The sequence below is a fragment of the Leopardus geoffroyi genome, chromosome B1, assembly GCF_018350155.1.
Source record: "Leopardus geoffroyi isolate Oge1 chromosome B1, O.geoffroyi_Oge1_pat1.0, whole genome shotgun sequence".
Taxonomy (NCBI): Eukaryota; Metazoa; Chordata; class Mammalia; order Carnivora; family Felidae; genus Leopardus; species Leopardus geoffroyi.
In genome coordinates, this window is record NC_059327.1 from 204,608,567 (window position 1) to 204,636,079 (window position 27,513).

Genomic DNA, 27,513 nt, shown 5'->3' on the forward strand with positions numbered 1-27,513 from the left:
TCGGCAGCGTCCGGCTTTCTCCCCCCAAGATGGCGTCCATGCGGGAGAGCGACACGGGCCTGTGGCTGCACAACAAACTGGGGGCCACGGACGAGCTGTGGGCGCCGCCCAGCATCGCGTCCCTGCTCACCGCCGCGGTCATCGACAACATCCGCCTCTGCTTCCATGGCCTCTCGTCGGCCGTGAAGCTCAAGCTGCTGCTGGGGACGCTGCACCTTCCGCGACGCACCGTGGACGAGGTGAGGCGGGCGGCGGTGGGGGCCCGGGCCGCCCCTTCCAGTGACCAGAGACCCCGGGTCCTGCTCCCTCCCCTCCGACCGTCCCTAACGTACCCCCTCGCACCCCTGGCCCTGACCCTCACGGCCAACCGCCCTCTCACCCCCGTCCCCGCGGACCCTCATTCCCGCCCGGGACCCTCCCCCTCACACCCCCTGCCCACGGACCCTCATTCTCGCCCGGGACCCCCTTCCCACACCTCCCTCCCCGCGGACCCTCCTCTTCACACCCCTTCCTGCGGACCCTCATTCCCGTCCCGGACCCCCTCCCCACACCTCCCTCCCCCTCCGACTCTCATTCCTGCCCCGGTCCCTGGTCCCCGACCCTCATTCTCGCCCCGGACCCTCCCCCTCACGCCCCCTCCCCGCAGACCCTCATTCCCGCTCCGGACACCCTCCCCACACCCCCTCCCCGCAGACCGTCGTTCCCGCCCCGGACCCTCCCCCTCAAACCCCCTCCCCGCGAACCCTCATTCCCGCCCCGGACCCTCCCCTTCACACCCCCTCCCCGCAGACCGTCATTCCCGCTCCGGACCCTCCCCCTCACACCCCTCTCCCGGAGGATCCTCTTTCCCTCCCGGGACCCCCTGGTCCCCGACCCTCACACCCCCTCCCCGCGGATCCTCACTCCTTCCTCCCAGGCCCCGCCCCCCTCTCCGGCCCGTTCCCCCCCCCCCCCACACCAGGCCCCACCCTGCTCGCGCTAGGGTCCCGGGGTCGGGAGCGGCCGGTGCGCCCTGGCCGGGAGGGGAGGTTGGGGCGGGGGCCGCGGTGCCGGGGCACCTGTTGGCGGCAGGGCTGCGGCGGGCTCCCGCGCTGCGAGCGGCCTGGGGGGCGGCGAGCTGCCCGGAGGACGCGGGTTCCCGGAGCGGGGCGTCTGGGACGAGACGGAGGAGCTGCGGCCCTGGTGGCCCCGCAGTCTCGGTCCCTTGCAGAACAGCCGCTCGTTTAGGGCCCTGAATCCTTGGAGTCTTGCCACACTCCCATTTTCCGTCTTCCGGGTCAGTGGGCAGGGGTGTGTTTCTGTGCTTTCCTGGACGGTCCTTGGCGTCGCTTTTCGTGCGCGCGACACTAGTGTTCCCGAATACCGAAGCCCCGCCGTGGTGCCGGCGGCCCGCAGCGACGCTGCGGTGGTTGGTGGCCTGTGCGGGAGCTGTGCCGAAGCGCCCGCGGGGGGCCGGTCCGCGCCGCCCGGCCTCCCGCCCGCGGCCCGCGTGCCTTTACCGCGGCGGGTGCCTTGCCGGTAGTGGGCGGGGCTCGGCTGGAACGGGCCGGGGGCTGCCGCTTCCCGCGTGGCGCGTGCGGCGTGGCGCGTCCGCTCTGCCGCCGGCCCTGGGCCATTTTCCTTGCGAGTGGCCTTCCCTTCCCGGGGCAGGCAGCTCTCCGTCCACCCCGTCCTGGGGAGACCGTGGCTGGCGGCCAGCTTTGTGCGCTGGCGTCCTGCTGTTGCCCGCGTCGTGGTGTTTGCGTTAGGGTGTCCGTAAGCGTGTCTCTGTCCAGGGTACAGTTTCTGGGATTGGAACTCGGGGGCGGGGGCGGGGGGGCTCGGCACGATGCTGAGTTGTTTTTCCAAGTGGTTGTATCAAATTGGACTCCTCACCGGCGCCTGCCGGCCTGGAGGGTGTGGGAAGGTGTTTGGTGGGGCTTTCTTGTTTGTTTTTTCCCAAAGTACCTGCTCCATTTTTTAAATTGAGGTATAATTGACCTACAGTTACATTAGTTATATTCGGGTGTGCAGCATAACGATGCAGTGTTTGTATGTATTGTGTGATCACGTCAATACATCGATCATATATGCAGATCGTTTCTTGTGATGAGAACGTTAAAGAAGTGTTTAATGTTTACTTTGGAGAGAGAGAGACCGTGTACGAGTGTGTCTGTGTTGGGGAGAGAGACAGAGAGAGAGAGAAATGGAGACACAGAGTCCGAAGCAGGCTCCAGGCTCGCAAACGGATCATGACCTGAGCCGAAGTCGGAAGCTCAACCCATTGACCCACCCAGGCTCCCCTAATGTTTATTTATTTTTGAGAGGGGGTGGGGGAGGGCAGAGAGCAAGGGAGACACAGAATCCCAAGCAGGCTCCAGGCTCTGAGCTGTCGGAGCAGAGCCCCTTCAGGGGCTCGAACTCAGGAGCCATGAGACCATGACCTGAGCCGAAGTCCATCGCTTAATTGACTGAGCCCCCCAGGTGCCCTGTGATGAGAACTTTTAAAGACTTACTCTCTTGACAGCTTTCAAATATGCAGTACAGTATTAAGTGTAGGCACTTCATTCAGTGGTTTTAACTTGTATTTGCCTTAATACTATTATGGTTGAGCTACTACTACTAATGTGGTTCATGTGTTTATTCACTGTTTGATTTTACTTTTTTTTTTTTTTACTTTTTTTTTTTTCAACGTTTATTTATTTTTGGGACAGAGAGAGACAGAGCATGAACGGGGGAGGGGCAGAGGGAGAGGGAGACACAGAATCGGAAACAGGCTGCAGGCTCTGAGCCATCAGCCCAGAGCCCGACGCGGGGCTCGAACTCACGGACCGCGAGATCGTGCGTGACCTGGCTGAAGTCGGACGCTTAACCGACTGCGCCACCCAAGCGCCCCTGATTTTACTTTTTGTGAATATTCAAATCTTCTGTGTTTTCCTGTCTTTTTTAAATTGCTATGTAGGTTGAAAATATACATACATACGTACGTTGGGTAGCAGTCCTTTTTTCAGTTATATATGTGACAGATGTTTTCCAGTTTCAGCTTGACTTAGTCCCTTTCTGGAATCTTCGGACGTTCAGAAGCTCTTAGCTCTGTGTGTGCTTGTACCAGTCCCGCCTCCCTCAGTGATTGGGAGGGATTTTGTCTCCACGGGCATGTGCCTCCCTTTGGGGGGCGGGGGGGGGGGGTGCTCCTGCTGTCCGGTTTGAGCTGCACAGTCTGCCTTTCACTTGCCAGTCTTCAGTCTACCTGGAACTGATTGTGCTGTGAGGCTGGGAGTGCAATTTTGCTTTCCGTATGGATGTCCAGTGAGTCCAGCACCACTTCCTGAAGCCGTTGTCTCTCCCCGTTGATTTGCACTGTCACTGCTTCGGGTTGCTTCTGGGCTCTGCTCTGTTTCTTCAGGCCATTTGAATGTGTCATTGTGCTAATAGCCCACTGAGTCCTCTTACCGCCACTTGACACAGAAGCCTTGACAAGCAGCCCCTCCCGCTTTGTTCTTCAGGGGCATCTCGGGCTATTCTCGGTCGTTTCTACTTCCACGTGTGTTTGATCTTCCCTTCTGAGGTTACACATACCTCACGTTGGGATTTTGACCGACATGGAAGACCGAGTCGAACTCACGATGCATTCTGGGGTGAAACTGTCTTAATAATACTCAATCTGATAGATTGTGAATATGGACATATCTCTCTATTTAGATCTGCTTTAATATTTGTTATGAACTGTTAACGATTTTCTCCACAGAGGCCTGCCATCCTGTTAGATGTATTACTCGATATTTCACATTTTTCATGCTGTTGTAGGTGGTATCTGTTAAAATTTTATTTTTTAGATGAGTTTGTGAATAGTATCTGCCAAAGGCTTACTAATTGCAATAATCTTTTCTGTAAACTATTTTTCTGTGTCTTTCCTATTCTCTTTCCAGTTATGTTTTTTCTTGCCTTACCGGGCTCACCAGGACTCTGTCTTGTTTCTCATCACACAGGAAGAACTTGGACTGTTTTGCCAGTAAATACTATGTTTCCTATTATTTTGGATGGCTAGCTTTTGTCTGGTTAAGGAAATTCTTCTCTATTTCTAGATTTTGTTTTAAGTTATAATCATGAATGAGTTTTAAGAGTTCCATTTAGATATAATTTACAAAGCATACAATTCACTCATTTGAAATGTACAATTCAGCAGCTTTTAGTATCTTCACATTTGTGTAACCATCGTTCTAGACAATTTTAGAACATTTTCATCAGCCCCCAAATAAAGCCTGTACCCATTAGCAGTCTCCCCCTCCAGCCCTACCCCCCTTCCCTAGCCTGAGGCACCCACTTACCTGCTTTCTGTGTCTAATGATTTGTCTATTCTGGACATTTCATATGAATGGAATCATACAATGTGTGGTCTTTTGGGACGGGCTACTTTCAAGGCTCATCCATGTTGTAGCATGTGTAAGTATTTCATTTCTTTTTTGCAACTGAATGATATCCATTGTATTAATAGTACACATTTTATTCATCAGTTGATGGCCATTTAGGTTGTTTATACTGTTTTACTATTATGAATAATACTGTGAAAGTTCATGACAAGTTTTTATGGGCATGTGTTTTCAATGTGGACATTGGATGTCACTTCTCAGGTATATGCCTTGGAGAAGAATTGTTTGGATCCTAACTATTTTGAGGAACTGCCAAACTATTTTCCATAGTAGCTTCAGCATTTTTACATTTTACGCGAGTGATTTTTGAGTGTTCCAATTTCTTACATCCTTCCCAACTTTGTTGTTCTCAGTTTTTCTGGCATAACCATCCTAATAGTGTGAACATGAATGGATTTTGAAATTTGTCAGATGGTTAAAATATCCCTTGGCATGTAACTCACCACATTTATAGAATAGTTTCAATTGTAAATCAGCTTTGCATCCCTGAGGTATAAACCTAATTTAGTCATTTTATATTGTTGGATTATGTTGCCCAGATATTTTGTGTAAGAATTTTGTATTTATGTTCCTGGGTGAAATTAACCTTTAATTTTATTTTTTGAAATTGTCCTTGTCATATTTTGATACTGAAGTTATGCTATCCTTATAAAAGGAATTGTGGTGTAACCTCTGTTTTCCTTTTCTTTGGAGTTTAATAATCGGATTATTTCTTCCTAAATGTTTGGTAGGACTTAGTAATAAAGCTATGTGGGGGAGCCTGGATTTCCTTTGTGGAGAGATTTTTGAGTATTGGGTTTTTTTTTCTTATTTATTATCTTTATTTTATTTTTAAAGTTTATTTATTTATTTTGAGAGAGAGTGCTGTGTGCATGTGTGTGAGTGAGAGAAGGGCAGAGAGAGGGAAAGAGAGAATCCCAAGCAGGCCCCATGATGTCAGCACAGAGTGGGATGCAGGGCTAGATCTCATGACCCTCGGATCATGGCCTGAGCTGAAATCAAGAGTTGGATGCTCAACTGACTGAGTCACCTAGGCACCCTGTTTTATATTCTTCTTAAGTAAAAGTTTGATGTTATTTTTTTTTAAAGGATTGACCATTTCTACTAAAACTTCAAATGTATTGGCATAAAGTAGTTAATATCCTCTTATCTTTTTAATATCAGAAGCATGTGTAATGATGGTCCCTTTTTCATTTTTCTTTTTTTTGATCTATTTCACCAGATATTTGTTAATTTTATAGAACTTCAAAGGACCAACTGTTGGCTTTGTTGATATTCTCTGTTATGTTATGTATTTGTTATCTGTTTAACTACTTTTTTTCATTTTCATTATCTTCTTCCTTGTATTTCCTTTTTTCTTTTGGTCTTTTACTAATCTCTTAAGATGGAAGCTGACCTCATTTTCAATGCTTTTTCCCTAAGATACATGTATAAAGCCGCAAGGTTTTTTGTAATCACAGCTTCAGCTGCATCCTGCAAGTTTTGTTAAATAGCATTTTCGTTAAGTCGCAATACTTCCTCATTTCTGTGATTTCTTCACTGACACTGTAGTTTAGAATTGTTTCTTAGTTTCTGTACGTTGGAGAGGGTGAGATTTTAGTTATGTTTTGTTAGTGATTTCTAGCTGTATTGAGTGCTCATCAGGATACAGTCTACATTATTTCAGTTGTTTGAAATTTAAGATTGCTTAATGGCAAGATATGTAGTCAGTTTTTGTAGACATTGTGATTGAACTTGAGAAGCAGATTTATTCACTAGTTTTGAGATCCATTGCCCTGTATGTGTTCATTAGGTCAGTTTGTTTATTGTATTGTATAGGTCTACTGTAGTCTTACTGATTTTTAAAAGAATTACTTCATTTATTAGTGAGAGGGGTATGTTGATCTCTGTTATGATTATAGATTTGTCCATTTCTCCTTACCATTTTATCAGCTTTTGCTTTATATATTTTGAGGCTATGTTATTAGGTGCATGCAAGTTTAGAATTGTTTTAGTTGCCTGTTAAGCTGAACCATGGATCTTTATATAGAGCTTTCTGTATGTGGTAATGTTTTTTGTGCTTAAAGTCTTTTTTGGTCCAACTTTAATATAGATATATCAGCTTTCTTTCACTGATATATATCAACATATGTAGTTCTGGGACTTCATAATACCAAAACAATTTTTATTTATTTATTTGAGAGAGAGAGTATGCACGTGCACGCATCTGATTGGGAGAGGGGATGGGGAGAGAATCTCAAGCAGGCTCTACCCAACACAGAGCTCTATCTCATTAACTGTGAGATCATGACCTCAGTGGAAAATAAGAAGTCCAGAGTCAGAGCTTTAACCAACTGAGCCAGACCCAGCACCCCCCACACCAGTGTGTGTGTGTGTGTGTGTGTGTGTGTGTGTGTGTGTGTGTGTTTAAGGTAAGCTCTACGCCCAGTATGGGGCTTGAACTCAGTGACCCCAAGATCAAGAGTCTCATGCTATACCAACTGAGCCAGCCAGGTGCCCCTATATTACAAGAAATTATAATAAAGGAATTATTGGCTAGGTTGCAAAAGGATTAGGCCATTCTGGGTAGTTTACTTTTCTGAAAAGCGTTTTTATTTTCTTGGTATTAAAACTTTTTTATTTTTCCCATTTTTTTAAATGTTTATTTATTTTTGAGAGAGAGGGGGTGTTTGTGAGCAGGGGAGGGGCAGAGGGAGAGAGAGACAGGGTCCGAAGTGGCCTCTGTGTTGACGTCAGAGCACCTGATGTGGGGCTTGAACGCATGAATCATGAGATCATGACCTGAGCCAGAGTTGGGTGCTTAACTGACTGAGCCACCCAGGCGCCCCTCTTTTTTTTTTTTTTTTTTTTTTTGTTAGTATTTTAAGTAATCTGTACACCCAGCATGGGGTTTAAACTCACAACTCTAAGATCAAGAGTCTCATGCACTACCAACTGAGCCAGCCAGGTGCCCCAAGCAAATTTGCTGAAACATCTTAATTCACTTAGCTATCTTAATTATCTTTAAGTTATTTAAGTATCTAATACATTTGAAATGTCATGCTAAAGATTAAGATTTTCTATATAAGACTGTAGATGCAGGGGGACTAGATGATTGGGCTGGATGTGTCCACAGTGTGTTAGAGTTCTCCAGAGAAACAGAACCAACAGGGTGTGTGTGTGTGTGTGTGTGTGTGTGTGTGTGCACGTGAGTGCACACCCTATAAATACTCACATATGCCATATACGGGGGTGGTGGTGGAGGGAATTGGCTCACGTGATTAAGGAATCAGAGAAGTCCCAAGATCTGCAGCCAGCATGCTTGACACCAGGGAGAGCTGACCGGTAGTGCTAGTCAGAAAGCCAGCAAGCTGGAGACGCTAGGAGAGCCTGTAGTTCAGGCCAAATCCAAAGACTGGAAGAGACCAGTGTCCCACTTTGGCCAAGCAGGAGTTCTGTCTTCAGTTGGTTGAATGAGGCCCACCCATATCAGGGAGGGCAATCTACTTTATCTAGTGTGCCAATTCAAATGTTAATCCCATCCAGACACACCTAGAATTGACGTTTGGCCGATGTCTCGGCACCCCCGGCCCAATCACGTTGACACATAAGTTTAACCATCACAACAGCATCTGCTACAACCTGTGTTTCATTGTGAAATCCTGAAACCAGTTTACTAGTTTTATGACGTATCTAGTCTTCTTAAAAGCTAAGTAAACAACAGTCTGTGGCTAATACCGGGGGGAGGAAAAGAGATTTGAATGATCCAGTATTTTAGTTTATTTAGTAAGGGGTACAGAAGTAGGTTAGGGCTCCTGCTCTTTAAGAAATTTTTATTCTGGCTAGGGGAGTCAGAATGATGCCTTGAAAATGGAGGCGAACAATTTCAGGATATTTATGTACATGAAGTGTCTTGCTGACTACAGAGTGTCATAAAATGTGAATAGTGACTTTGGGATGTTTGAGCTGTATTTGAAAAGGCATTCTAGGAAATAAATGCTACTGGGAAACACCAGTGACCACTGTGGTCTAAGACACTGACATTGGCGCCAGTGGAAGTCTTAGAACAGCGGGACCGGGAGATTCTGTGTATTCTGTAGAGTTAGCCAGGTCCAGGGTGACCATGGGAAGTCTTGGGGATTCCAGTGACCAGTGACCGGGAGGGCGAGAGATTTCTCAGCTGGAGGGTCAAAATGACAAGGCCAGCTGCACAGGGAACGATACCCAGTTTCCCCCAAGGACACACACGGCTGCTGTGAAGTGCTGAGCCTTCCCTCGCGTGGCTGTCTTACTGAGAAACCGTTGACTGAAATTACAGACTCAGAAACTTGTTTGTCTGAACTCAGGAAGAAGGAAATGTCCCACTTGTACCAGGAGGATCCCAGATGCTTAGACACACAGAAGCAGCCTCAGTTTCCAACCCAGGGGCGGAGGGTCAGATGAGAAGGGTCTGACCGTGACTGCTACCTCTCTTACCTGTGTTGTTTCCAAGGACACTGGACCCAGGTCTGCATCACGGTTCTGACACAGACTTTTTTACACACGGACTCACCACTTCGTTGAAATTTCACCTAAACTTTGCTGTCCCCCTGGAACCTAGTACCTCTGTTGTTTTTCTGCGATGGTGCCCGTGAGCCTCTGGCCTGCAGCTGTGTCACCACAGCGAGCGAGCAGCCTGGCACCAGGCTGTAGGCTCGGCTGTGATGGTCCCAGACCGTTGGTGCAGGACCGTGGTTCACTCGGTCGTCCTGCGAGTTTCCAGTGGCACGTTTTGGTGGGCTTTTCAAGTTACAGGTATCTTTAATCTGTCTGTTCTAGAAAATGTCAGCAGTTATTTCTTCAAATACTGCCTTCACCCCAGTTTCTCTCCCTTTCTCCCTGATTCTGCAGTTAGGTGCATATGGGACTTTCCTCTCTTTCCTGGGTAGCCCCGTCCATATTTTCTAGTGGCTTCCTTTCTTTGTTATGGTCTGGATAGTGCCTGACTTACCACCCCATCCCTTACTTCTGTCTGCTGTTAGACTTTTTACTGGCTTCCTTTTCCTTCCTACAAAGTCTGTTCTGTCACACTTATTCTTTGACCCCTACATCCTGCTCCCACGTTCCCTGTAGGCAACAACCATTCTGTTCTACTTAAAAGAGTGTCTTGCTTTTAGGTAGGGACTTTTCTTTCCTTTCAGGTGTAAGTGATCTAAACTGCCTGTATTTAAGGTGTGTAATGTGACATGTACACACCTGTAACATTAGGACAGTGAAGGTTCCGGCGGATCACAACCCACGTCTCCTCCTGGCCCTCTCCCGTGCAACTGCTTTCTGTCCCTACAGATTAAGTTGCACATTATAGAACATTATATGCATGGAATCGTCCAGAGTGGGTCTTTTGGGTCTCGCTTCTTTCAGTCAGCGTATAATTTTAATACTCACCCATGTGTTACCTATGCTAATAGTTCCTAACTTTTGTTTTTAAGCTTATTTCTTTAAGTGATGTCGACACCCATCCCGGGGCTGGAACTCACAACCCCGAGCTCAGGAGTCGCACGCTCCACTGACTGAGCCAGCCAGGCTCCCTATAGTTCATAATTTTACTGTTGAGTAGGTTGTCTCGGTACGGGCATGCCCCATTTACGGCTATGTCCCTGCGTGCACTGCTGTTCTCTGGAGGAAGCACGTAGGAGAGGGATGGCTGGGTCCTTTTTCTTTTTAACGTCCATTTGTTTTTGAGAGAGAGCCTGCACGTGCACATGAGTGAGGGAGGGGCAAGGAGAGAGGGAGACAGAGGATCCGAAGCAGGCTCTACGATGACAGCAGGGAGCCCGACGTGGGGCTCGAACTCACGAACCATGAGCTCATGACCTGAGCCCAAGTCGGACGCTTAACCGACTGAGCCACCCAGGCACACTGCTCTCCAAGGTGACGGAACCACTCACCTTCCCACCGGCGACATACAAGGGCCCCAGTTGTCTTCTACATTTGGTAGCGCCTTTCTAATTTTAGGCATTTTTTGAAAAAGATTTTATTTTTAAGCCATCTGTGTGCCCAACATGGGGCTTGAATTCACAACGCTGAGATCAGTAGTTGCACACTCCCCTGGCTGAGCCAGCCAGGTGTCCCTACAGTCAGGCGTCCTCATAGGTGTCAGTTTGCACTTCCATGATGGTAGTGACATTGAGCATCTTTCTATCAGTCTTACGTTGCAAATCTTCCATATTTTTAAAAAACCTTTTGAAGTTTATGTCAGAGAGAGAGAGAGAGAGAGAGAGAGAGAGAGACAGCCAGTGGGGGAAGGGCAGAGGGAGAGGGAGAGGGAGAATCCCGAGCAGGCTTGGTGCTTGTCAGCCCAGAGCCCAACCTGGGGCTTGAACTCAGGAACTGTGAGGTCATGACCTGAGCCGAAATAAAAGAGACTCGTACTCTTAACTGACTGAGGCACCCAGGGGCCCCTTCACATATTTAAAAAAAATTTTTTTTAATGTTTAATATTTTTGAAAGAGAGACAGCAAGCAGGAGAGGGACAGAGAGCGAGCGAGACACAGAATCCGAAGCAGGCTCCAGGCTCTGAGCTGTCAGCACAGAGCCCGACGCGGGGCTCAAGCTTACAGACCACAAGATCATGACTTGAGCTGAAATCGGTCACTTAACTGAGCCACTCAGGCACCCCCACTTACTACTTTTAATTGATGTAAAATTATATTGTCTACGTACTTCAGCAATTTTTTTTATTCATTTATTTTTTTAAATGTTCATTTTTGAGAGGGAGAATGCACGGGCACGCAAAGTGGGGGAGGGACCGAGACAAAGGGGGACAGAGAATCCCAAGGAGGCTCAGCACTCAGTGCAGAGCCCAGTGTGGGTCTTTGAAGTCATGAACTGTGAGAACATGACCTGAGCTAAAGTCGATGCTTAGCCGACTGAGCCATCCAGGTGCCCCACTGCAGTTCATTTTTTTAAAAAAACTTTATTTTTAATTATTTTCAGCCATGTTGCTGTTTATCTAATCCAAGGGTTGATACACTGACCTGTGACCTGTCTGTATGGTCTGTGAGCTAAGAATGTTTGCACGTTATTGAAAAGTTTATTTAAGCCTGTCTCATATCTTCCTCCCTCCTTCCCTTCCCTCCCCTCCCCTCCCCTCCCCTCCCCTCCCCTCCCCTCCCCTCCCCTCCCCTCCCCTCCCCATGTGGCCCACAAGCCCTAAAATAGTCACTGTCCGGCCCTTCAGAGAAAAATGGGCTGACTCCTGCTCAACTGTGTCCCCGCAGTTGGTGTCCCTGTGCACATCCCTCCAGCCCTGGGTGGCAGGCTGCAGACCAGCTTGGTTGTAACAAGCAGTGCTGTAGCCCAGGGCTTCTTACCCCTGGGTCACTGGGGAGCTATCGTTGAAATCTAGGCGCAGGGGGAAGTGTTGGGTCACAGAATGTATCTGCTTAAGTGGTGACATTGTAGTGTCCACACTCCCACCTGCAGTGCCTGAGGGTACTTGATTCCGCCTCACTCTTCTCACCCCTGGTTTTGTCCACTTTTCTGGTTTTGTGGATCAGATGGTTGGAAATTGATAGTTTGTGTTCATTTGAGGCATCTGTCCCCTGTGTTCCTTGCCTTGTCAAATTTGCTTTGTATGTTGCCTATTAATAGCATCTGCCTTTGTTTCTGTTGGGGTTGCTGTCTTGTTGATTCGCAGGGACTCTGTATATTTTGGGTAGTAAACACTGCTGGTTTTGAACATTACATTGCATCTGCCATTTTGTTACCTGTGAACTTTTTCATTTGTCCTTCGCTGAACAGAAATCTTTCATTTTAATACACAGTAAGTTTTTGGTTTATGCTTTGTGCTTTTGAAGTTTTGAGATGTCTCTAGATGTGCCTCTTTTGTTTCTTTTCACTTTGTAGTTCTTCCATTCACAGATAGGTCTTTAATGCGTCAGGAGTGCACCTTTGTACGTGCTGTTATGTTGGAAGCCAGTCTCACTTTTCTCTGTTCTGAGTCCGAGATCTGTGTCCAACCGTGCATTTAGATGCATGCATTTTTCTCATGGATTTGTGACGCTGTGTGTATATGAGAGAGAGAGAGAGTGTGTGTGCATGCTTTAGGGCATGCGGCGTTGCCCTCTTGGTAAGAACTGGAAGGTCCTTACTCAAGCATCTGCCTCCCCCCAGAGACCCAATGAAAGCTACCATGAGAACACGGTTGAAGACAGGATTCTTCTTTTTTTTCTTTTAATGTTTATTTATTTTTGAGAGAGAAAGAGAGAGAGCATGAGCAGGGGAGGGGAAGACAGGGAGGGAGACACAGAATCCAAAATTAGCTCCAGGCTCTAAGCTCTCAGCACAGAGCCCCACTCTGAACTCGAACTCACGAACTGTGAGATCATGACCTGAGTGGAAGTCGGACACTTAACCGATTGAGCAACCCAGCCGCTCCTGGAGGTGGGATTCTTGCTGAAGATTTGGTTTAACCTAAAAATGGTTTGGGGGTGCCTGGGTGGCATAGTTGGTTAAGCATCTGACTTTGATCCAGGTCATGATCTCATAATTTGTGAATTTGAGCCCCGTGTCAGGCTGTCTGCTGTCAGCTCAGAGCCCTATTCGGCTCCCCTGTCGTGCTCTGTCTGCCCCTCGCCTGCCTGCACTCTCTCGAAAATAAACATTTAAAATATAAATGAATGAATGAGGTTTGGTCTGCCATAATGAAACACAACACAGCAGACATTCACTTTCTTTTTTTTTTTTTTTTAATTTTTTTAATGTTTATTCATTATTGAAAGACAGAGCACAAGCAGAGGTGGGGTGGAGCGGGGGGGTGGACACAGAATCCGAAGCAGGCTCCAGGCACTGAGCTGTCAACACAGAGCCCGATGCTGGGCTCGAATTCAGGAACTGCGAAATCATGACCTGAGCCAAAGCTGGACGCTCAACCGACTGAGCCCCCAGGAGCCCCAGACATTTACTTTCTTACAGTTCTGGACTATAGGACATCGAGACCGAGGTGCTAGCTGATTCGGTGTCTTCTGGGGGCTGTCCTCCTGGCCTGCAGACAGCAGCCTTCAGGCTGTGTGCTCACACCGTAACAGAGGTCTGGGATCCCTTTTGTAAAAGGCAGGCACCCCTTCCCTCAGGACCCCGTCCCCTCCCACTACCATCACATCGGGAATTAGGGCTTCAGCGTGTAGTTTGAGGGAACACACATTCAGTCCATAACAGTAGTCTTTTTGTTTTTAACCTCCCTGCCTTTTTTTGTTAACATTTTTATAAACCACCGTCCATTTTGCCTTAGGGTTGTCGTATTAGTTTGCCAGGGCTGCTGTAACAAAGCACAAACTAGATGGCTTAGAACAACAGAAACGCGTCTCACGGCTCTGGGTGGCCTCTCCTGACTTGGGATGGCCTCGGCTGTTTGGTTGCTTATAGGAGCATCGCTCCAGTCACATAGCTGTTTTCTCCCTGTTTCTTTACCTTGTCTTTTTTCTGTGAGTGTCTCATGTGTGTCCAACTTTCCCCTCTTCATAAGGACACCAGTCACAGTGACTGCGTTTTAACTTGACCACCTCCGTAAAGGCTCTGTTTCTGAATAGAGACCTATTCTGAGCCACTGGGCATTAGGACTCTGCCATATCTTTTTGGAGGAGCACAGTTCAACTTAAAACACTAGGTTTACAGGGCATCTGGGTGGCTTAGTTGGTCTAACATCTGACTCTTGATTTTGGCCGAGGTCATGGTCCCAGGGTCATGGGATCGAGCCCTGCATCAGGTTCTGCACTGAGCATGGAGCCTGTTTGAGATTTTCTCCCCACCCCCCACCCCCCAGCAGCTCTCACTTGTCCTCTTAAAGAAAACACCCAAAACAGGGTGCCTCTGACTTCAGCTCTCGTCATGATCTCACGGTTCAAGGGTTCAAGCCCCACATCGGGCTCTGTGCTGACGGCTCAGAGCCTGGAGCCTGCTTCGGATTCTGTGTCTCCCTCTCTGCCCCTCCCCCACTTGTGCGCGCGCTCGCTCGCTCTCTCTCTCTCTCTCTCTCTCAAAAAAAAAAAATAAAATAAATTAAAAATCCAAAACCACTAGGTTTTTGTGAACGCAGGTGGGTTCTCAGTTTATTTTGTGCTCATGTGTGAGCTGTTTTGAGAGCACGTCTTGTGTCTTGCTTGTTTCTGCAGCTCTAACACCGCACCTCACCTGGCTCTCGGGAGAGACTCTGTCTATAGAACAACTAAGTCATTAGAGGGTGTGGTTAGCTGCACATCTCCTCTTGGGGAGGCTTGGGGGGGGGGGGGCGGATCGCGCACGCGTCATTCCCTTCACTGCCTCGCAGAGTCTGCTTTATCTGGTGGGTCTCTGGTGGGCGCAGAGCTGTTCCCGTCTTCCGCTGCAGGGAATGTTCTGCCTGAGTGTCCTGTTGCCTAGGCGTGCAAGAGAGCCGGAGGGCACGTTCTTCTCGCCCGGGTGTGCAAGAGAGCCGGAGGGCACGTTCTTCTCGCCCGGGTGTGCAAGAGAGCCAGAGGGCACGTTCTCGGAAGTGCTGACTGCCCTGAGAGCACACAGCATATAAATTGTGACGCATGTTGCTAAGGTAAAAGCTTTGTAGACGTTATGCCCGCTTACGTTCTGGCATCAGCTGCCGTTCCCTTATTCGCGGAGGGGAGTTGTGGCACAGGCACGCCTGGGAATGTGCCCGTGCTTTTCCAGGGAGTGGTGACAGATTTGGGGTTTGGCCCGAGGTGGCCGAGTCCAGGCTGTTCTCCCAGAGGGGCCGCGGTGGTCGCCTGCCCAGGTACCTGCCCCGCGCCGCCCGGCTCACGCGTGGGAAGCTTGTCTCCTTCCCCTTTGCATTTCTTTTACGTGGAGTGAGGCGGAGTATCCTTTGCATTTTTAAGAGTTTTGAATCGTTTTCTGGGAAACCTTTTCTTACTGACTTGTAGGATCAAGTGTGTGTGTGTTTAATGCCTGTGATAGGAGTTGCAAGTACTTTTTCTCTAGCTTGTCGTTGCTCTTTTGATTGTATTTATGGGGTTTGGACTTTTTTGGGTTTTTCCATGCCAAAATAGTTGTGTAGTAAAATTGATATTCTTGCCTTTTGTGGTCCTTGGTTTAGAATCGTATGTACAGACGTCTTTCTCACTTAGCAGTCACAAAAAAGGATTCCTGTGGTTTCTTCTAGTATTTTCACAGTCTTACTTTTCAAACTGAAATCAGATCCATTTGCAGCTTATTTGGAAATAAAGTGAGAGACTCGGAGCGTTCTCCATCGTGCGGCACATTCATGATGCATTTTCACATCTGGTAAGATTAACGCCCTCTCGTTACCTTCTTTTTAAATGTTTCTCTTATTTTCCTTTGTTGATTTTCTCAGAGGAATTTAGAATCAGATTGTCCGGTTGTGTGAAGAAAATCAGGAATTTGAGAGGGGCGGGTGACCCCACACTTAGCAGCTGAAGGAGAACAGCCTTCCCTGTGGCATCGCGTGCCCTCCCCTCGCCCGCCAGGTCCGCGCAGGGCTCCTGCCCTCACTGCTCCGTCACCTTCATTTGAACTCATTTCTCTGCTTTATGTTTTTATTGGAGAGAGTCGTAGACATTCGTGGCACTGTAACCGGTCACCAGCATCACACGCCCTGGGGGCGTATTTGCCGACCACTGGATTTTGCCTTTCCTCCTCTTTGCTTCGACTCTGGCTGTGACTGTGCCCGTGCCTGCCTGCAGAATTAAAGCTCCTTTTGACCCAAGTACATGCTTCCTGACCCAGCTGTTGTCAGAGCTGCATCCTGGTGATGGGGACTGTCCCAGGCTGGCCTGGGCCGCCTCCTGGAGACACCACTCAGGTGTGCCTCTTGGGTGCTCAGGCGTGTGACGTCTGGAGACCCGGCACCCAGGCAGGGGCCCGGGCCCGGGGGTGATGCCGGATTTGGAGACATCCTGCAGGCTTTGGCTACGTTTCCCTCGGTTACCCTTCCAGGCACTTCCCCCACAGATTTTTCTGCCTCGCATCATTTCTCAGATTGAGATATTCACATAGGACTCGTTCTTTGCACGTGCGGTTTGGTGGTCTGGGTACGTTCACAGTGTTGTGCAGACGTCACCACTCTCTAATCCAGAGCAGTTCGTCACCCCAGCAGGGTGCCCTGTCCTCATTAGCAGTCGCTTCTGTTCCTGTCGGGCCCCTGTCACATCTCTCCAGCGCACCTGGAACTCGTCCACTGTGTGGTCTTCTGGGACTGGCTTCTTTGACTCAGTGTCACGTACTGAAGTTCAGGTTGCGTCTGTGCTGTGGGTACACCCCGGTTGAGTCACCCCTTCACTGCTGAGCTCTTAGGAAGAAAGCCGTTGGCATGCAGGTCTCTGGGTGGACGTGCGTTTTCGTTCTCTCGTGTTTGTGTGGGGAGTGGAGCCACCGTGCGACCGTCTCACTGAGGGACAGCCAGGCTGGCTCCCCCCCGCGTGGCCTCATTTTGTATTGCCGGCAGCGGTGTCCAGAGGGTTCTGGGCCCTCTGCCCCTTTGCCCACGTCACCCACCTGTTTGATTCTGCCCTCGCCCGGCTCATGAGGCAGCGCCCGCCGGTGTGGGCCACGTCATGTTTGCAGCCTCTCTTCTGCCTGGTCGTTTGCGAGTAGGGACATTCGGGAGTTTCCTCAGGCGCAGTCTGTGTGTGTTTCTTGTTCTTCGTGCTTCGGAGCCATTGCCCAGGGTGGAACCTGCCATCTTACTGAGCCACTTAGAACGCTGGGCGCTCAGTACGTGTCATTTTCTTAGGCACAATTTTAGTTGGCCTGGGACGTGTTTTTATGCTCTTCTTGTTGTAGCAAGGGACGCATAAAGTTGTTTTAATTTGAGGGGCACCTGGGTGGCGCAGTCGGTTAAGCATCCAACTCTTGATTTCGGCTCAGGTCACAATATCATGTTTCATGAGTCTGAGCCCCACGTTAGGCTCTGTGCTGTCAGTGCTGAGCCTGCTTGGGATTCTCTCCCTCCCTCTCTCTCTCAAAATAAATAAATAAACATCTTTTAAAAATTGTTTAATTTTTTGGGGCGCCTTGGTGGCTCAGTTGGTTAAGCATCCAACTCTTGATTTTGGCTCAGGTCATGATCTCACGGTTCGTGAGTTCGAGCCCCACATCAGGCTCCATGCTGATGATGCAGAACCTGCTTGGGATTCTCTCTCTCCCCCTGTCTTTCTGCCCCTCCCCTGCTCGCTCGCTCTCTCTCTCTCTCTCAAATAAACTTTTTAAAAAATTTTTAAATTGTTTAATTTTTCACTTTGTGCTTTTTTGTTTTTAACACAGAACAGAGCTTATAGGGGAAGGCAGTGGATGGGGGCACTCTTCTGTAACAGCAAAAAGCCCCCCCTACCACAAATGTTTACAAATAAATGTTTGCTGCTTTTTTTCTTTTCGAATATTCATTTAAATTCTAGTCAGTGAACATCTAGTACAATGTTGGTTTCAGGGTTTATCATTTTTACCATCAGAGAACATATTTCTGCATATTTCAAGATATGGCCTTTTAGAACTGGTCAGCTGCCACCTGACCCTGTGTGTGGCTGGCAGGGGAGGGGGGCCCACCCTGAAGCTTTGACCTCACACGTGGGTACCTCTCCTCCAGTAGGTGGGAATGGGAGGGGGGCAGGGAGCTGTGGTGCAGGTGAGAAGGGCAGTTGCTGCCCCTGCGGGGCCAGGAGTGAGGAATCACATGTCCGAGGGATGGAAAGACCAGTGACCAGGTGGAGTGAGTGTAGGGCTAGTGTGGTCTTGCAGCGGCTCAAGGGTCCTGCCTTCTCCCCTCCCCCAGCCCTCTGTCTCCTGCATCCGTGCTCCCCCGTCAGGACTGCGAGCTCGCCTCTCCTTCCTGAAGGTGCCCCATCAGCAGGTTTCCTAAATGGGGGTGTGGGCCTGGCAAAGGCAGGGGCTTGTGTGTGGACAGCCCTCCCTCCTGCTGCTGTCCTGGCACATGGTCACCTGGGTGCCGCTAGGAGCCATCTAGGAGGCTGTGGGGAGAGGCTGCTGCGGGAGGGGGAGTGGGCAGCAGGCGAAGGTGGGGGCGCTCAGTGTGAGTGGGCATCGCGACCTGGCAGAGGCCGTGGTGGCCCAGGGGAGCGGGATGGCCCTGGGATGGGGGGAGCACAGAGGAAGGGGAGCCCAGGTTCCCGTGAGGAGGGGGCCAGGCACGGAGGCGGTTGCTGTGGAGGCTGGACGCTTCCCCACAGAGCTTCAGTGGGGTGTGAAGGGGGCTGCTGTCTGTGTTTGGGAACAAAGGTGTGCAGACACCTGCACCTGCGGGGGCTGCTGTCCCCAGCTGGTTGCCAAGGCCTGTCAGCAGTGGGCGGGGCTTCCGGGAGGGGCGGCCGTGCAGCCCCCAGGCTCAGGACACTGTCTCTCCTTTCTCTGCAGATGAAGGGCGCCCTGGCGGAGATTATCCAGCTGGCTACCTTGGACTCGGACCCCTGGGTTCTCATGGTAGCTGACATCCTGAAGTCCTTTCCCGACACTGGCTCGCTTAACCTTGACCTTGAAGAACAGAATCCCAACGTTCAAGATATTCTAGGAGAACTTAGAGAAAAGGGTATTTGTGTGTGTGTTTTTTATGTGGGGAGGAGGGAAATGTGAACTTGACATCTACAGTGTTGCGTTGTGTGCGGGGCAGTTGCTGCGGTTCTGGAAATGTTATCTGTGTGCATTTTCCACCCCCACCCCCACCCCCCGCCAGAGCTGCTGCCCAGCTTCTGGCCAGTCTCAGAGTACCAAGCTTGTCAACAGCCCGCCCGCAAGCCGCTCCTCACTGCTCAGCTCCGTGAGGCCATGGGCTCTGCCCGTTCAGGTTGCATCTCTAGAGCGTAGAACATTCCCTGGCACAGAGTAGATGCTCAGAACTGTGTGTTTAAAGTATCACCAGTTGAGTTATTTTGAGCTTGAACTGAAAATTATTTAGAAAACTCTCGTAAATGATCAGAGAAGACATAGAAAGACGAGGAGGGCTGTTCCTCCCAGATCTCTCTCTGTCTGGAGACAGGTGCTGGTGCCCCTTAAAGATGGAGCCTGTGCCGCCACAGGGCCAGTAGCCTGGCCATTCCCCCCACACAACACAAAGTCTTTGGGAGCCCTGGGAAGCAAACCCAGGACGTCTTTGTCCTGGTGGGTATCTTGACCAGGGTCCAGGTGAGGTCTACCTCTTAGGTGAGGAAGGGCCTGCTTTGTCTTCGGCTGCAGGGGGTTTCTTGGCCCCTGGGGGGGGGGGGGGCCTGGTCCTATGGTGGGGGGGCAGGAAAAATAGGGGTGCATTTGAGCTCCTTCCTCAAGGGTTTTCCCTGAGTTCTGACTCCTGGGGGGACAGAGAAGCCACCCGAGTGCTGCTTCTGAGGGCCAGGATCCAGCAGAAGCCAGAAGAGACCACTGACAGGGGCCCGTGGAGGCTGCAGAGAGAAGCCTGTGGTGACCACAGACTCACCTTTCCTATTGCTCGGGGTGTGTCTGGGCATTTCCGATGCCTGGGAATGCTGGAGACACTCTCCAAAAATTGTTGTATTGATGCACACCGGTGGGGCCCCATCCTGGTGGGTGGCCACCCACTTGACCACCAGCCATGTTGGTGGCCTTGACTGGCGGGCGACCGGTGGAGTGGAGACACTGGGGAGTCCGTCTTTGACGGATCGAAGTGGAAGATCCGCAGCTGTAAATAGGAAACTGCATTTTGGATTGTGTTTTCATGTCAGTGGTGGAGACGGTGGCCTGGGTGGGGGAGCTCCTAACGAGTTGTGTCGGTTCTTGGATGAGCAGTGAATGAGTGTGAAGCGTCAGCCATGCTGCCACTGGAGTGCCAGTACCTGAATAAAAACGCCCTGACGACCCTCGCCGGACCCCTCACTCCCCCAGTGAAACATTTTCAATTAAAGAGGAAGCCGAAGAGTGCCACGCTGAGGGCAGAGCTCCTGCAGAAATGTGAGTGTCCACCATCGAGGCGCCGGGCTGGTGGGGACCCTCTCCTCTCGGGGCCGCCCTGCCGAGCTCACGGTCGTGCTTCGGCCTCGGTCTGTACTTTTACTTTCAGAGTTCTTTGATTTATGGCTCCTAACCTGTCTTCTTGAGACCGAGGTCTGCAAGAGTTTTTTAGAAATTTATTTACTGCTACGCTAAACTGTGTGTTCTAAAATCTGCTCTAGAAGCTTCAGAATTTTCGGGTTAAAGTGTCTGTAATCTTGTTACAAAAAGTGAAATCTGCAAACAGTGATGTGGGCAGTGATAGGTGGCCTGGCAAAAGCTCCTGAAAGGCCGGCCCCTCCTGTAACTGCCTTTTTCTGGAGTTGCAGATGGCATGCATTTCACCGTAAAGATGTTTCAGCATTTTATTTAACGTTTTCTCGGATAGTAGCATGTGAAATGGGTGTGGAAGTTATTTGCTAGAAAAAAGGCGAGGAAGTTGATTCTTTTCAACCAAATTGCAAAACATATCCCGATAAACTTTTATTTTGAATGGCTACGGAATTGGTGTCAATGACATATGTATTTAAATGCCCTGGTTGCAAAGCATCTGGCTAAAACACACCAGCCGTTGTGACTCTTAGTTCAGAATAGACAGTGTCTTGGGTCTGGTGCTGTGCTGTGGCTGCATGGGGCTGGTGGCCCCGCTGTCCCCTGTGGCAGAGCCTAGTGCTGGGGACCAGGCTTCCGGCCCCGCCTCGCTGCTCCCTTCCCCTTCCCCAGCACCCACCGAGCCGTCTCAGGAAAATCTCGTTCCCTCCTCATACTTCTGTGTCTGCGAGGAGAAACGCCACACACGCTTTGCCTGATGACCACCGTCATCAGTGTCCAGTGAGGACACTCCCATCGGGGCTGCCCGATTTGAGACCTCACACAGGGTGCCCAGGAGGCCTCCCTCCAGCCCCCTTTGGGGCCCCTCTGGAGTATGGTTCTGCCCCTTCCGGGCAGCCCCACGGCTCTCCTTACTTGAAAGCAGGTCTTCCAAGCAAAAAACATACCATTCGCAGTCACATTGGGCTTCAGGGAACGTATGAATGTGTCTTTAGGAAGAGAGACCCGTGTGTGTGTGTGTGTGTGTGTGTGTGTGTGTGTGAGAGAGAGAGAGAATACTTACAGCACCTACTTCCTAGCGAGTCATTTCGTGAGCGCCACACACATGTACCGCGGGACACGCTGCTGACACGTGCAACCCTCTTACAGCCACTGAGACGGCCCAGCAGCTGAAGCGGAGCGCGGGCGTGCCCTTCCACGCCAAGGGCCGGGGACTGCTCCGGAAGATGGACACCACAAGTAAGGCCGTGCCCGCTGCGCTCCGCCCTGGCAGCCCGAGCACGGAGCCGCAGGACTCCTTCCTGCTTCTGGGCTTGCCTCTGGGTCAGAGATTGGGGTTTGACTTCAAAGACGGTTTTTCCTGGTTAGCCACACCATTTAAATGTTGGGCCCCATGGGGCGCCTGGGTGGCGCAGTCGGTTAAGCGTCCGACTTCAGCCAGGTCACGATCTCGCAGTCCGTGAGTTCGAGCCCCGCGTCGGGCTCTGGGCTGATGGCTCGGAGCCTGGAGCCTGTTTCCGATTCTGTGTCTCCCTCTCTCTCTGCCCCTCCCCCGTTCATGCTCTGTCTCTCCCTGTCTCAAAAATAAAAAACGTTAAAAAAAAAATAAAAAAATAAAAACAAATAGTCTTAACGCTAAACACACACTTCCAACAACACCCAATAACGCAAATAAATTCTTGGCTCTTTTTGCAGAAAATAAAAACTTTCAATCAAAAAAAGCAATTGAGGGGCGCCTGGGTGGCGCAGTCGGTTAAGCGTCCGACTTCAGCCAGGTCACGATCTCCCGGTCCAGGAGTTCGAGCCCCGCGTCAGGCTCTGGGCTGATGGCTCGGAGCCTGGAGCCTGCTTCCGATTCTGTGTCTCCCTCTCTCTCTGCCCCTCCCCCGTTCATGCTCTGTCTCTCTCTGTCCCAAAAAAAATAAATGTTGAAGAAAAAAAAATTAAAAAAAATAAATGTTGGGCCCCAAAGGTGCCTTAAGAGGTGTTGGGAAAGGAACGCGTGGAATGAGGAGAGCTCAGGGTTAATGCAGGTTTTCCACCTACGGAAAGACCTGGAAGGACATACGTGGACATGCCAAGAGGAGCAAGACCAGAATTTGAGCAGGATGCGGGGCGGGGTGGGGGGGGGGAGGGAGAGGGTGCCCCCTGCACACGGTGAGTGCCACCCCGCCGCAGGGCTTCGGGACTGACGGTGGACTGGTGCTCCTGGGCCGTACCTTCTTCCTTCCCTCAGGGCTGGAAACAGCCCTGCGTGCACATCACCGGAGCAGATAGGAGGAGCAGAGAACAGGTGGCCTGGAGCGTGCCTCCAGAAGGCACCGGACAAACCAACCCAAGGGCAAGAGGCAGGGCCCAGGGTGACCAGGCAGCAGGGGAGGGGTGTCACCTGAAAACAGAGGGCACCCTGTTGGAGCTGACAGGGAAGCCTTGCGGGGTCCCTTCTAGAGGCCCGCCCACCCCGCTCACCGGAGAAAGCTCGCAGGTTCTCCACGCCCCAGCAACGTGTCCTGAGGGCAGTGCTGGCCAGAGGCTGCGTGTGCCCTGGGCCTGGCTCACGGGGTGAGACCTGAGCAGGAGCAGGCCTGCGGGCTGAGCATGGAGATGGGGTCCCGGGGGCGAGAGTGGGGAGGTGCTAGATGCCCAGCGGTGGGGGGGGGGGCAGGCCCTGCTTGAAAGGGAAGGTCGCTGTGTGTCAGGTGACTTCTTTTTGACACACTTAGGACCAACTTGAGGAGGAAGGGAGGGAGGGAAGGAGGAAGGAAGGAAGGAAGGAAGAGAGGGAGGGAGGAAGGTGGGAGGGAGGGAGGGAGGGTGACTCTGGCTGCGGTGTGTGGGTATCTAGCCTTTCACGGTCAGTTTGCTGGGAGGTACAAGAAGGGAGCGTGGGTAGAAGTCGCGTCCGTGCCGTCGGAAGCTCGCTGTGTTAGGATGGATGGCTGCAGACACGGTGTCTGTTTTTGTTCGTGTTTTGGCAACAATATCCTAGATCGGCTGTGATGTCATTGCTTCCTGTGGCCTTGCCCTCAGACTCGACACCTGAGCCCTTGGCCACCAGGAGAGGGTTGCCCAGGGTCGCAGGTGTACTGGTGACGTCGCCTCCACCCACCCTCGCAGAGACACGGCGGTCCGTGGGAATTGGGTTGCACCCGCTGGGCTCGCGCATGGTGTCACGGGGCCGGTGAAGCGGGCGGTGTGCTGGCAGGGTGGCCTCGCTCCTCAGAGGGAAGCATGAGAGTGGCAGGAGACAGGCCAGTCCCTGAGGTCCCCACCTCTTTGCAGCCCCACTCAAAGGCATCCCGAAGCAGGCGCCCTTCAGAAGCCCCACCACCCCCAGTGTCTTCAGCCCCGCCGGGAACCGGACCCCCATCCCGCCTTCGAGGACCCCCCTGCGGAAGGAGAGGGGAGTGAAGGTAGGCACTTCCCCTCTGGTATCCGCGGCCTCACGAGACCGGCCTCGGTGTCCCTCACACCGCGGGTAAGGGCCGGCTTCTGTCTGTCTTGACAGCTGCTCGACATTTCTGAGCTGGACATGGTGGGAGCCGGCCGAGAGGCAAAGAGGAGGAGGAAGACGCTGGGTGTGTACACGGGGCTCCCTACAGGGTCTGGGCTGCCCTCCACCCGGGCGCTCGGTCGGGGAGCCGGGGGTCAGGCATCGGGGTGGGTCTGGGCTACAGTCCGTCTGGGGGCTGCGCTTCCTGGCCGGTCCCTCTCCCGGCGACTCGTCCCGCCGGTGGCTTTTGTCTTGACGCTAGGTCCTCAACTGGGGCGCGGTGATCATACGGGGCAGGACTTCTGGAAAATGAGCTCACTTTGTTCTTTGCCTGGAGACCGTGTTTGAAGCACACGTTCAGTGTGGCGGTTCGGGATTGCACCCCGGGGGCCCACTGGGCCTGCTCGTGGGGTGCGCGCAGTCGGGGCCGCTGGTGAGGACTCTGTTTTGCCAGCAGATGCGGAAGTGGTGGAAAAGCCAGCCAAGGAGGAGACCGTCGTGGAGAACGCCACCCCGGATTACGCGGCCGGCCTGGTGTCCACACAGGTGGGGCCTGGGCGCTGCAGGGGCGCCTTCCACAACCACCCATCTTCCCCCACCATCCCCCCCCCCCCAGCTCCTCACGTGGCCGACATGTGGTTAGCCACTCAGTGTGCCCTGTGGGGAGCACGTGTGTGTGTGGATACGGGTGCGAGAGGCGTTGCACTAGGGCTGTGTGTGCGCGTCCCACATGTGCTCTCCGGGGGGCTCTGTGGCGAGTCTCCTCACCTCTAGGCCTTGGTTTCCCCTCTCTACTGGGGACCTGTCTTTGGGGCCTCAGTCCCGCACACAGTGGAGGGGGTCAGCGGGCAAGCATAGCCTGCTTCTCGGATTCTCGTCCATGCAGACCATCCCCACGCAGCTCGTGGGGATGGGGCCACGGGCAAGGGCTGGAGAAAGGCCTTGTGAGCATGGCTTGCTTCCGGGTAATGGCCCAGTTTCCTTCTATTGCAGAGTGGTGTTTTCTCTCCTCCTGGCTGGCTGGTTTGGGAAGCCCCCCCTCCCCCGCCCCCCATGAGGCAGGTCCAGGTGGGGGCTGAGGAGAGCAATGCCCGCCGTCCTGCCCCAGGGTTGGGAGTGCCTCCCGTGGGGGTGGAGGATTGAGTCTGAGGCTCACAGGGGAGCCAGCACAGGCCAGCGTCCAGGGGAAGCACTGAGCCCTGGGTCTCTTCTGGGAGGGATCGTAATAAAATCTGTTCCAGAAACTCGGATCCTTGAACAACGAGCCTGCGCTGCCCTCCACGAGCTACCTGCCTGCCACCCCCAGCGTGGTCCCGGCCTCGTCCTACATCCCCAGCTCCGAGACCCCACCAGGTGAGCGGGCAGGTGTCGCCTCAGCCTTCTCCAGACCCCTCCCCAGCACCCACCGGGACTGCCGCCCGCTGGGGAGGGAGCAGATCCTCCCTCGCTCACATGGCGCTTCCCTGGGCGGCAGGACATCTGTGCTGGAGCAAACCCCAAGTTTTCACCTGCTCTGTCCTTTCTGGAGGCCCCTTTGTAGGGCCCGGTGGGGAGTGGGGGAGCTGGAGGAGGGGGAGGGGGTTGCCCAGCTGATGTCAAGATAGGGTCCAGGGATCCCCTCGCAGTCACAGAATTTCTGGCAAAAAGGTGGACCCAGGGTAATGGACTTGACTCTGGGGCTCTGGCGTCACTGGGCTTAGCTTTGCCCTCCGGGAGCGGAAGTGGCCAGAGAGGGCCACGGGGGCCAGCAGCCCTGTTGGGCTGGAGGAGGCTGCCTTCCTGTGTTACCGGGGCCGTGGGGGCCAGTTAGGGAGGGGTGCGGGGAGGGGGCTGGGCCAGGCCTGGACATCTCATCTGCCGTCTGGAAGAGCCTGAGACTCCCTGCTCCTGCGGGGCCCGGAGGTGCTGCCGGTGGTTCAGGCCCAGGCCCCAGCTTCAGCCAGATGGCCTCCCACTGGGGACTCAGAGGCAGGACGGGGTCTAGCAGTCAGGGCCTGGGAGGTGGAGCAGGACCTGTCCCCTTGTTCTCTAGGGGCAGTGGAGCCCAGGAGAGCTCAAGGGCCGGGGGGGGGGGTGGGGGGGGTGGGGGGGGTGGGTCCCTGTCCCCCCTTCCTTCCCCCGCCCCCTCACCAGACCGCATTCTTCTTACAGCACCGTCTTCTCGGGAGGCTGGCCTGCAGGCCAGCCGGCCGCCTGAGGAGCCCAGTGCCCCAAGCCCTGCGCTGCCAGCACAGTTCAAGCAGAGGGCACCCATGTACAACAGCGGCCCGAGCCCTGCCGCATCCACACCCTCAACGCCCACCTCTCCCCTGACGCCCACCACACCCCCGGCCGTCACCCCGGCCGCCCAGACGCCTCCGGTGGCCATGGTGGCCCCACAGACCCAGCCCCCTGCCCAGCAGCAGCAGCCCAAGAAGAACCTGTCCCTCACGGTAGGTGTGCCCTGGGCGGGCTGAGGCCTTGCCCGCCCACAGCTGCAGTGGGGGCACCCGCAGTGCCCAGATACCCACACCCCTGTCCACACTTGCAGAGAGAGCAGATGTTTGCCGCGCAGGAGATGTTCAAGACGGCCAACAAAGTCACACGGCCGGAGAAGGCCCTCATCCTGGGCTTCATGGCCGGCTCCCGAGGTAGGTGTGTGTGGCTGGCCCGGGGGGGGGGGGGGGGGGGGGGATGGGGGCGGGCGGGGGGACGAGGGCCCCGGGAGGGGCGGGGGGGCGGGCTCCTCAGGCCCCGGTGCCCCGCCCAGCAGCCCCTGCCCTCCGCAGAGAACCCGTGCCAGGAGCAGGGCGACGTGATCCAGATCAAGCTCAGCGAGCACACGGAGGACCTGCCCAAGTCGGACGGCCAGGGCAGCACCACCATGCTGGTGGACACCGTGTTCGAGATGAACTATGCCACAGGCCAGTGGACGCGCTTCAAGAAGTACAAGCCCATGGCCAACGTGTCCTAGGGGCCGCCCGCCGCCCGTGCTGGCCTTCGCCGTGGGGCTCGGCGGGACGGCCGCTCCTCGGGCTCCACCGGGCCCCAGCCCGCTAAAGCTTTAGGTTCATTTCTCGGGGGTGTTCTGGACTTGTTTTTTAAATTTTAATATGGGTTACCTTTTGTGTGATTTCAGATACTTTTTTGGATTCAATATTACATTTTTGAATGTTCAAGTTAACCAGAAAAGTTATAACTTCCTAATTTTAGCGACAGCTCTGCTTATTAGACTTTTATCTTTTTTATTTTTTCTTAAATTCCACTGACCACGAAGGAGGGCTTTTCCCTGCTAGTGCGACGCTCTCCCCGCCCCACGAGGTTGAGGGGACCAAAGGGATGCCTGGCGCGGTGGACAGGGTGAGGTAGGGCTGCCGAGTACCCCAGGGCGGGAGATGCGGGCCGCGCTCACCGCCCGCAGCTTTTGTATTTGTCTTTTGTACGGTTGTGAGCGTTGAGACCGGTCTTCTGGTACCTGTTTTCATTGTAAAACTATCTGAGTAATTAAAGTCTAGCTTTTCTAAAGAAAGCCCCGCGGCGGTGTTTCGGGCCAGCCCGTCCTCTCTGCTCCAGGGCCGCAGCCCCCGTTGGGGTGGGTGGTGGCGGGCTGGCAGGATGGTCACTCCCCGACTAGGGGGAGCC

General features: G+C 52.7%; 1 protein-coding gene across 3 annotated transcripts; it reads left to right on the forward strand.

The window, feature by feature from the left end:
* Nucleotides 1-28: 28 nt before the first annotated feature.
* On the forward strand, nucleotides 29-27,400 carry NELFA (negative elongation factor complex member A). 3 transcript variants are annotated; one of them, XM_045474810.1, is made up of 11 exons: nucleotides 29-239; nucleotides 18,765-18,936; nucleotides 20,148-20,309; nucleotides 21,549-21,638; nucleotides 23,682-23,812; nucleotides 23,908-23,977; nucleotides 24,350-24,438; nucleotides 25,134-25,245; nucleotides 26,044-26,324; nucleotides 26,423-26,526; nucleotides 26,661-27,400. In XM_045474810.1, the coding sequence occupies exons 1-11, from the start codon at nucleotides 30-32 to the stop codon at nucleotides 26,929-26,931; spliced, it is 1,692 nt and encodes a 563-aa protein (XP_045330766.1). In that variant the 5' UTR covers nucleotide 29; the 3' UTR covers nucleotides 26,932-27,400. The 3 variants fall into 3 exon arrangements, with proteins under 3 accessions (XP_045330766.1, XP_045330765.1, XP_045330767.1); XM_045474809.1 differs by having other exon boundaries at nucleotides 26,423-26,522; nucleotides 26,642-27,400; XM_045474811.1 differs by having other exon boundaries at nucleotides 26,423-26,522.
* Nucleotides 27,401-27,513: the final 113 nt, after the last annotated feature.

Coding starts and splice junctions, on each gene's coding strand:
- NELFA (XM_045474809.1), top strand. CDS start 30: ATGGCGTCCATGCGGGAGAGCGACACGGGCCTGTGGCTGCACAACAAA. Junction 18,937..20,147: donor AGGAGAACTTAGAGAAAAGG/GTATTTGTGTGT, acceptor TTGGATGAGCAG/TGAATGAGTGTGAAGCGTCA. Junction 26,523..26,641: donor CTTCATGGCCGGCTCCCGAG/GTAGGTGTGTGT, acceptor TGCCCCGCCCAG/CAGCCCCTGCCCTCCGCAGA.